This window comes from Equus przewalskii, chromosome 10, assembly GCF_037783145.1.
Source record: "Equus przewalskii isolate Varuska chromosome 10, EquPr2, whole genome shotgun sequence".
Classification (NCBI taxonomy): Eukaryota; Metazoa; Chordata; class Mammalia; order Perissodactyla; family Equidae; genus Equus; species Equus przewalskii.
Window position 1 is genome coordinate 33,906,171 of NC_091840.1, and position 10,122 is coordinate 33,916,292.

At 36.0% G+C, this 10,122-nt stretch overlaps 1 protein-coding gene across 9 annotated transcripts in view; it reads left to right on the forward strand.

Annotated features, from left to right (window-relative positions):
- RPS6KB1 (ribosomal protein S6 kinase B1) overlaps positions 1–10,122 on the forward strand; it is a 45,032-nt gene extending 34,910 nt beyond the window's left edge. For 3 of the 9 annotated variants that reach the window (XM_008541294.2, XM_008541317.2, XM_008541301.2), the window contains exons 12-15: positions 70–147; positions 2,376–2,483; positions 5,168–5,280; positions 6,249–10,122. In XM_008541294.2, coding sequence (XP_008539516.1) covers positions 70–147; positions 2,376–2,483; positions 5,168–5,280; positions 6,249–6,486 — 537 coding nt within the window. In that variant the 3' untranslated portion in view covers positions 6,487–10,122. Of the gene's footprint in view, positions 1–69; positions 148–2,375; positions 2,484–2,995; positions 5,069–5,167; positions 5,281–6,248 lie in introns of all 9 variants that reach the window. The other 6 variants (XR_011523444.1, XR_011523443.1, XR_548255.2 and 3 more) reach the window with 5 other exon arrangements.

The window sequence follows — 10,122 nt, forward strand, 5'->3', positions numbered from 1 at the left end:
TGGTAACTTCAGATAGGCAGTTAATTTGTCAGTCCAGTGAAGTCTTTTCTTCCTGCTGTTTCTTTCTAGGCTCATCCATTCTTCAGACATATTAATTGGGAAGAACTGCTGGCTCGGAAGGTGGAGCCCCCCTTTAAACCTCTGTTGGTATGCACACACGAAAGCCTAAACTTGAGGGACCTGGTACTTTTTTAGAATAAGAAAATCTCAGAGCAGTCAGAAATACTGTATTTATTAACAGTTCAAAAAACTTTGGTCTATCCTCTCTTCTCTTCAGAATCTTTATTCTGTACAGCCTTTTCAAGAACTACTGCCAGCAGCAATGACTGTATTAACTATTTTTAAGTTGGTTGCCCAAGACAATTAAATATTTCAAGTAGTTGGAACTTGTGTTTGCTTTGCTTTGTTTTGTCTAGTTCAACCCTATTTTTTTGTGTGTGAGGAAGATTGGCCCGGAGCTAACATCATGCCAATCTTCTTTTTGCTTGAGGAAGATTGTTGCTGAGCTAACATCTGTGCCAGTCTTCCTTTATTTTTTGTACGTGGGATGCCGCCATAGCATGGCTTGATGAGTGGTGTGTAGGTCCATGCCCTGGATCTGAACCTGCAAATCCTAGGTTGCCAAAGTAGAGTGCCCGAATTTAACCACTACATCACTGGGCCAGCCCCAATTCAACCCTATTTTAAATTTGATTTTCTGGAAATTTTCTTCTTCAAAATACAGAATGTACATGTATTAGTTTGCTAGGGTTTCTGTAACAAAGTACCACAAACTAGGTGGCTTAGCACAAATTTATTATGTCATGGTTCTGGAGGCTAGAAGTCTGAGATCAAGATGTTGCCAGGGTTGGTTGCTTCTGAAGGCTGTGAGAAACACTTTGTTCCATGCCCCTCTCTTAGCTTCTGGTGGTTTGCTGGCAATCTTTGGTATTCCTTGGCTCTGTAGGCACCTCACCCAATCTCTGCCTTCATGTTCACACGACATTCTCCTTGTGTGCAGGTCTGTGTCTGAATTTTCCCTTTTTATAAGGACACCAGTCATATTGGATTAGGATCCCTCCCTACTCCAGTTTGATGTTGTATATTTTGATCAGGAGACATAATGTGTATTTGTATGTCTTTTAGTGATGTTAGTGGTCATTGATTATTGCTGTATATTTTGATCAGGAGACAATGTATATTTGTATATCTTTTAGGGATGTTAGTGGTCATTGATCATTGCCTACATCAGTGGTTCTCAGGCAGGGTTGATTTGGCAATATCTGGAGACAAGTTGTCACAACTTAGGGAGGGGCGCTACTGATACTTAGGGGTGAGTAGAAGCCGGGGAAGCTGCTAAACATCCTCTAATGCATAAGCCAGCCCCTTAGAACAAGAATTATCAGCCCCAAAACGTCAATAGTGCAGACGTTGAGAAACTCTGTCCTTGGTCCAGGATTTCATTAGGAGTTTGCAAAATTGTCTTATTCTAATACTTTTATTCATTCTTTATTTATTAGCTGGAATTCTCCCATAAAGAGAAACTCTTAGGTTAGTTGTTTGGTTACCTGAGGTACAGTTCATTCAGGAAAGGCAGGGTAAATGTTTGTTTCTGTCCCAGTTTTCAAAATAATGAATTAGTTCCCTAGCATCTTCCAAAAATTGACCAATGAATTGTGTGCTTTTTCTCTTCAGTATAATTGAGCTCGTCTTTGAGCATACTTGTGTTTCAGTCTATTGTCGTTATTTTTATTGATGTTCACTTTTCCCATCTTTGGATACTGGCTGGTGCTTCATGTTGGTTCCTGAGTTCTTTGGACATGACCACATAGTCTGATGTTTCAGAGAGAAGGAATTAAAGAAATAGATCTGGTGGTTAGATTTAGATGATAATATTCTTTCTCATGCAGAGTAGAATAATAGAATATTATTTTTGCTCCTTGAGAAATCTAAAGAAATGAAATAAGCTATGGGAAGAAATTTTAACTAGCGCATCTTACAAAAGTGTTTTGTATTTAAACTCTGCTTCAGTAGTTTTTCAGATTTATTACAAACCTGCAGTGGCCAGGTAAACAAATTATCTCTAAGAAGGGACTTAGCCAGTGGACTAGGCACACTGAAGCTTTGTGAGAGGGAAAGATTGATATTCAGATTTTTAATAGGAATAACTGTGTACTAAAATCTATTTTAATAGATGTTTAAAATTTGACGTTAGTTACTTTCCAAATGTATTTATTCTTTAGTCTGTGCCTAAGACAATTCTGATGTTTTATTGTAGTCAAACCGTGTGAAAAAACTCTTTATCTAGTTCCTTCTCCAATGTATGTAATGCATTTGATTGATAAATATAATATAGACTATTCATTGTTTGCTAATCATTTTGTTTTTTTATAAAGCAATCTGAAGAGGATGTGAGTCAGTTTGATTCAAAGTTTACACGTCAGACACCTGTTGACAGCCCAGATGACTCAACTCTCAGTGAAAGTGCCAACCAGGTCTTTCTGGTAAGTGAAAGAATTTCCATGTAGCCATGGGAAATGCATGTATGAGGATGGGCCCTTTTCATTGGAAAGCCATTTTCAATGAGAAAATTCAATTTGCTTGCTTTGCAGTTCATGTTAGATAATCTGGGGTGCTATTTTTTTTTTTGAGTTATCCCCTTATAACTTTATCAGTAAGTTAGCAAATTGATTCTCATAATCTAACATTCCATTTTAGCAATTAGAGTATGAGTGTGTGATTCATTTTTTGGATGGGCCACTGACTTAAAATGATGTTTGGCTTAGCATCTCAACATAAAGCTACATAGCCATAGCAGTAGGAGGAGAGCTATTTTAACTATTTTATTCCTGAAACAGCTACAGAGTTTTGGCACTCTTAACATAAGTCTGTAGGCAATTTTTAACCTGTTAATTATGAATATTTGACATCAAAATATATTGGTTCATATGCAATGGTAAATAAATTAATCCTCATTGTGGAAGTATCTGTATTGATTTATGCCTTGTCTCCTCAGGTAGAAGAGCAAAGCTTTTAGATTTTGATCAACAAAATGATAAATTTCTATCTGATGACCATCATTGCATATTATTTTGCCTAAGTATCTTATATGCTTATGTTTATTTTATTACTGTACTTATATGTCACATGAACGTCTGTCTTATTTTGTATCCTTTGTCATTTGTCATTATCCTTTGTCACTTCTTTTTTGGCTGCTTCTAGGGAGAATGGACTACGGGGAAAATTATTACTTGGAAGTTTGGGCTTTTTTCCCCCTATTTGTTTCTGAGTTCACTGAGTTTGTCATTAACTTAATTCTCAAGCATTTTTTTTATACTGCTCACAGTATAACACACAGTAGTATTGTATCTTTTGGAGAGGGTAAGTTCTAAAGTTAGCATAGAATGCAAAAATTGTGTGGTCAAAATTAGGCAGGCTGGCCCTATGGCCAAGTGGTTAACTTCAAGCGCTCAGCTGTGGTGGCCCTTTCGCTGGTTCGGATCCTGGGCGTGGACATGGCACCGCTCATCAAGCCATGCTGAGGTGGTGTCCCACATGCTACAGCTAGAAGACCCACAACTAAGAATATGCAACTATGTATCAGGGGGCTTTGGGGAGAAAAAGGAAAAAAATAAAAGCTTAAAAAAAAAAATGCTGGCAGAATTAAAAAACAAACTCGCCATACTACAGTATGGTTTTGAGTAAACACTATTGAATAGTAATAATTCTATTAATGTTTGGCTATATCATTATGTAATAATAGAGCATATGTACAAATTATAATTTTACAGTATTTTTAATTACATAAGAGATGAAAGATGAATGCATGTTAAGTTTATGTCTACATGATGCAAAGTCAGTGTATTCCCCTTAGTAAAATCTCTCATGTTCAGTTAGGGAAGTAGGCATGATTCATTTTAATTCTGGCTTTGTGTTCTTTTTTTCTCTTAGAATGTGGAATTTTGTTTTCTACTGATGTGGAATTTGTATCTTTGATTTAACATAGAGACCTTTTCCTCGGGCATTGTAGAGTTTCAACTAGTTTGACAATTTTCCCCCCATAAAAAGCAGTCTACCTATAAAGAAATCCAAACTTGTGGTGGCAACAGTTATATAGCTAAGCTTTCATTGCCATTTAAAGTATTGTTGAACTTTTCATAATAAATTGGCTAACTAATGAAACAACAGCAATTCATTTCTTAGGTTGTATCCAGAATTCTGTATATAAAATGGATGTCTTTAAAAATTAATAAAATAGATCCCACTTACCTGGAGATTGTGGTTGTAGCAACTTCAGTTCAATAAATAAATTCCTATCACAGAATTAAGGAAATTCAAAGATGATTAAGGCACAGCCTGGTCTTCTTGGTATGTACAGCTTTAGCCCATGAGAACTTGTGGGGAAATGATCTCTGATGTCCACGTGTAGCTGTCACAAAGTGTATTCTCTACAGAATTGCGCCTCACTCTTTAGGACTTCACCCAGAGCCTTATTGAGTTTTTTTCTGTAACTCATACTGCCTACTCATAGTGACTAGAATAATAAATAGAAAGGAAGATGGGTGGAGGACTGATTTTTAAAGGGATGAACATTGACAGCAAGAGAAATGACAGCTGATGAAATAGCAAGATCCAAGAAAGAACTAAAGCTAACAAAACTGCATTATTGCCTATTACAAGTGAGGGTTTTCACAGTGCTGACCCTTATTCATCAAGAAAATATAAATCTGTCCAATCATTGGTGTAAAATCAGAAAGATCACACGTACCAAGTCAGAGAATTCTATTTTTACTTTGGCATAATAATCAGAAACTGTTTGTGGGGGTGATAGTGTTAGTTGCTAATATGCATGTGGCTAGAAACAGTCGAATTTTCTTTATATTTATCTTGGTATTTAACATTTTAATGTGGAGCCTACATTTTCTGTTTTGTTCTACTCCTTTCAATAGAGTGGAATTTTGTTTGCTGGCATATGGGCCTCAAGAGAATTCTGCTTTCTTGAGGTCTGTGCCTCAAGAAATGGCTGGAAGAAGTTAACATATGAAATGAGATTGAGGAGATGGGAGAGTATACAGATCAGTGATTTTAGGTGTGCATTGTTGTGTTGGTGTGTCAGAAACTGAACAACCACATTTTCTTGATGTGTGACAAAATGCCATTCTGTAGTCCACTGTTAACTGTCTTTCAGGGTTTTACATATGTGGCTCCATCTGTACTTGAAAGTGTAAAAGAAAAGTTTTCCTTTGAACCAAAAATCCGATCACCTCGAAGATTTATTGGCAGCCCACGAACACCTGTCAGGTATTCAGATTTTGTTATTCTGCCTTTTTTTTTTTTTAAAACCTAGAAGAGCATTGCTTAACAAATTTATGCCAAGTTACATAAATGAAAGATCTGTCATATTCTCTTTGATTGAGACAAGCACAGCATCTACACCTTCTTATCTTTCAAGTGACTAGTCTGTGCGTAATCTATGATAATGTGCTATATAGTTTACCTTCCCTTCTGAAGGTAAGCTACTGCACTGGCAAGTGTCCTCTTTACCCATTCTTTCAACAATTATCATGTACCAGGGGCTCTGCTGCATGCTGAGGACACATGATTAGCAGAGGAATTGTCCTTGTCCTGATGAAGCTTACAGTTTAGTGAGAGCGAGTCACAATAAACAAAGAAGGAAATAGAAAAAATGTAATTACAAGTAGTGCCAAGTGCTACATAAAAAAAAAAAGTGTGATGGTAGAGAGCAAAGTATAACGAGGGGGCTCCTGTTGATGGTGGTCAGAGAAAGGCCTCAGTGGTGAAGTAACATCTAAGAATGAAGAGAAAGAGCCAGCTATACAAAAAACAGAAGTCCAAGGGTGTTACAGGTAGAACAGCAGCTGCAAAAGCCCTAAGGAAGGTTTCTTGGAAATGAAAGGGAGATCAACGTTCCTGAAGTGTGGTGAGTGAGGAAGAAAATGGCAAAAGTTTGGAGGAGTACTTTGCAGTGGGAAACTGTTTTAAGTGTGGGAGTGAAATGATTGAAAAAAAAAAGTATCATTGAGGGTTTTATGGGGGCAAGTATAGAGGTTAAGAGACCAGTTAGGAAGCTCCCGCAATCAGTCTAGGGGAGAGATGGCTCAGCTTTTGCCTTTGTGCTAATCCACACAAAAATAAAATTAAATGAAAATAAATGTCATATTACCACACTCCCTTTAAAGGTAAGGAAAATATTTCTTGTTGAGATAATCCTTGAGACAAATGAATGATAGCTCTTCCTTGTCTTAAAGCCCAGTCAAATTTTCTCCTGGGGATTTCTGGGGAAGAGGTGCTTCAGCCAGCACGGCAAATCCTCAGACGCCTGTGGAATTCCCAATGGAAACAAGTGGAATAGAGCAGATGGATGTGACAATGAGTGGAGAAGCTTCAGCACCACTTCCAATACGACAGCCGAACTCCGGGCCGTACAAAAAACAGGCTTTTCCCATGATCTCCAAACGACCAGAGCACCTGCGTATGAATCTATGACAGAGCAATGCTTTTAATGAATTTAAGGCAAAAAAGGAGGGGAGGGGATGTGTGAGCATCCTGCAAGGTGAAACAAGAAGACTCAAAATGACAGTCTCAAAGAGTCAGTGTCATTACATAGAACACTTTGGACCGAGGAAAAATAAACATGGATTTTTAAAAATCAATCAATGGTGCAAAAAAAAAACTTAAGCAAAATAGTATTGCGAACTCTTAGGCACATCAATTAATTGATTCCTAGCGACATCTTCTCAACCTTATCAAGGATTTTCATGTTGATGGCTCGAAACTGACAGTATTAAGGGTAGGATGTTGCTTCTGAATCACTGTTGAGTTCTGATTGCGTCAAAGAAGGGTTATCCTTTCATTAGGCAAAGTATGAAACTGCCTGTAATACTTGCAACTAAGGACAGATAAGCATGCAAGCTTGGTCAAACTTTTTCCAGCAACGTGGAATCAAAGACAAAAGAAACTTAACAATTGATGTTTTACGTGCAAACAACCTGAATCTTTTTTTTATATAAATATATATTTTTCAAATAGATTTTTGATTCAGCTCATTATGGAAAACATCCCAAACTTTAAAATGCGAAATTATTGGTTGGTGTGAAGAAAGCCAGACAGCTTCTGTTTCTTCTCTTGGTGAAATAATAAAAATGCAAATGAATCATTGTTAACCACAGCTGTGGCTCGTTGAGGGATTGGGGTGGACCTGGGAGTTTATTTTCAGTAACCCAGCTGCAATACCTGTCTGTAATACTAGAAAAAAAAATGAATCTGTTTAATCATTTCTACTTGCAGTTACTGCTATGTGCTAAGCTTAACTGGAAGCCTTGGAATGGGCATAAGTTGTATGTCCTACATTTCATCTTTGTCCTGGGCCTGCATTGCACTGGAAAAATATCACCACCTGTTTTTATACCAGTATTTGGTTCAAGATGCCAAATGTGTTCAGCCCATGGTTGAAGAAGGACGGAAGAGAGTCAGGATAAAATGCATACTGAGGGCGGCAAAGTGAGGGAGATAGGGAGATCCAGGGGAAGAGGGTGTTGCCACAGTTCACTCTCTCTCTAATCTCTTTACAGCAAATTGGTAAGGTTTTAAGTTTTGCTTCTTTTTACTGTTTTTGCTGTCTACCTTCCTTACATTTTTTTCCTTAACAGTTTTAAAAGGAAAAAAGGTATTTTTTTCCTCCTATACTGGGGCTATATTTTTTGATTGTAAAAATATTTGATGGCCTTTTGATGAATGTCTTCCACAGTGAATACGAAAACTTAGTGGCTTAATTTAGGAAACATGTTAACAAGACACTATGTTTTTGAAATTGTAACAAAATCTACATAAGTGATTTACAGGTACAAAGAATAAAAATAAAGGTAACTTTACCTTTCTTAAATACTTCCTGCCTTAAAGAGAGCATTTCCATGACTTTAGCTGGTGAAAGGGTTTAATATCTGCAGAGCTTTATAAAAATATATTTCAGTGCATACTGGTATAATAGATGATCATGCAGTTGCAGTTGAGTCTTATCACTTATTTTTGTTTGTCTTTTATAATGTCTTCAGTCTGAGTGTGCAAAGGCAGTTTGTAATATTTTGCAACCCTACAATTTTTTTAAATAGATGCTGCTTGCTATGTTCTCCGAACCTTTTGAGCCATAGGATCCAAGCCATAAAATTCTTTATGCATGTTGAATTCAGTCAGAAAAGAGCAAAGCTTTGCTTATTTAAATAGCAAGTCAAGTAAGATGAGATGAAATCCTATGACATTAAGCAAAATAGAACCATGAAAAATGATTGGAAATATAGCTTTTCAATTGTGGCAATAAATGAAAGATTTAGTAACAGTTCATCTTTGGACAGAAGGCCTTTTTTTAAAAAAAAATCACTCCCTCTAGACTCCCCTCCTCCCTTATTGCAGCAGCCTACTGAGAAACTTTATAACTATAGCTAGTAAATTAGAAGCTACAATAATAAGGGCAGAAATTGTACTTAAAGTGCAGATCTTTCTTCTCCGACAGTTTATGATGTCTCAGAAAACAGAACCCAAAAAGCTATGGTGATATGTACAGGCTTTATTTCACACTGTCAGTGGCTTGTGCTACTACTCTGATACTTGTTTTCAAATGTGTTTACTAACTGTAGTGTTGACTGCCTGACCAAATTCCAGTGGAATTTTACACCAAAATATCCCTCCTCAGTCCTATTTGCTAGTAACATTTGCACTGTGATTGGCTGGCTATTAACCACCCCATAGTTAAACCATTTTCATAATTAGTACTGCCAGCAATAGTGGCAAACACTGCAACTTTTCTGCATAAAAAGCATTAATTGCACACCTACCATCCACACAAATATAGTTTTTCAAACTTAACATTAAGTGAAATTAATTTCCTATGCTGTGGCAAGTTATTGAGAAATTACATTTCATAAATGGATATCCCTACTATGACTGTGAAAACATGTCAGGTGCCACTTTAGTGTCACAGACAGAAAGCACACACCTATGCAATATGGCTTACCCTATATTTATTTGTAAAAATCCAAGTATTGTTTAAAAATATATGATGTCAATATTACTAGTCTTGAGTTTTTAAGAGGGTTCTTTATGATTATTCCAGGTAAGTGTATAAAAGAGATTAAGTGCTTTTCTTTCATCATTTGATTATTTTCTTTAAAATCAGCTATTACAGGATATTTTTTTATTTTATACATGCTGTTTTTTAATTAAAATATAATCACTGATAACTGAAGTTTACTAATTTTGATTTTATAAGGTTTGTAGCATTACAGAATAAACTGGATTTATAAATGAGCTGTGATTAACAATGTAAAGTATTAATTATTGAACTTGAACCAGATTTTTAGGAAAATTATATTATTTCTTTTTCCCCTTTATGGTCTTAACTAATTTGAATCCTTGAAGAAGGATTTTTCCATACAATTTTTTGAGAAGGAAGATAATTGGGGGGAAAGAATGCATGTATGATACTCCATAAATTCAACATTCTTTAAGTAATAAATGATTATAAACAAGATGCATCTTCCATAGTATTAATATACTGAGCCTTGGATTTTATATTTAATATAGGACCTAAAAATTCTGGTTACTCAGTTAAGTTGTATGGTTCCTAGCTTATAAGGGCTAGATCTAAGATTATTCCTGTGAGAAATGTTGAATTTATGAAGAGTGGGTTTTGAGGCTTTGAAAATGCCTCACATAAAAACATCAATGTCCAAACATCTACCTTTTTTCATAGGAGTAGACACTACCAAGCTGGACAAAAGTATTGGTCACACCATGACCTGTGGTCTGTTGATGATTGATACAAAACTTTTCTTGTGTGATTCTTAATTTACCACTACAGCACAAGTATTACCTCAGTGGATTATCTGAAGTAACATCTGAAAGATGGGTTCATCTGTGTTTGCTCTTAAAACTATTATTTTTTTCCTATCTCAAGTTGGCTTTGCATTTATCAGAGTAAATAAATTCTTCAGCTGCCTTATTAGGAGTGCTATGAGGGTAACACCTTTTCTGCTTTTCATCTTGTATTTAGTTTACTGTACTAAGTATTTGATTTCAGATTCAATGAATGTAAATAGAAATTAAATACAAATTTGAATGAACATAAAA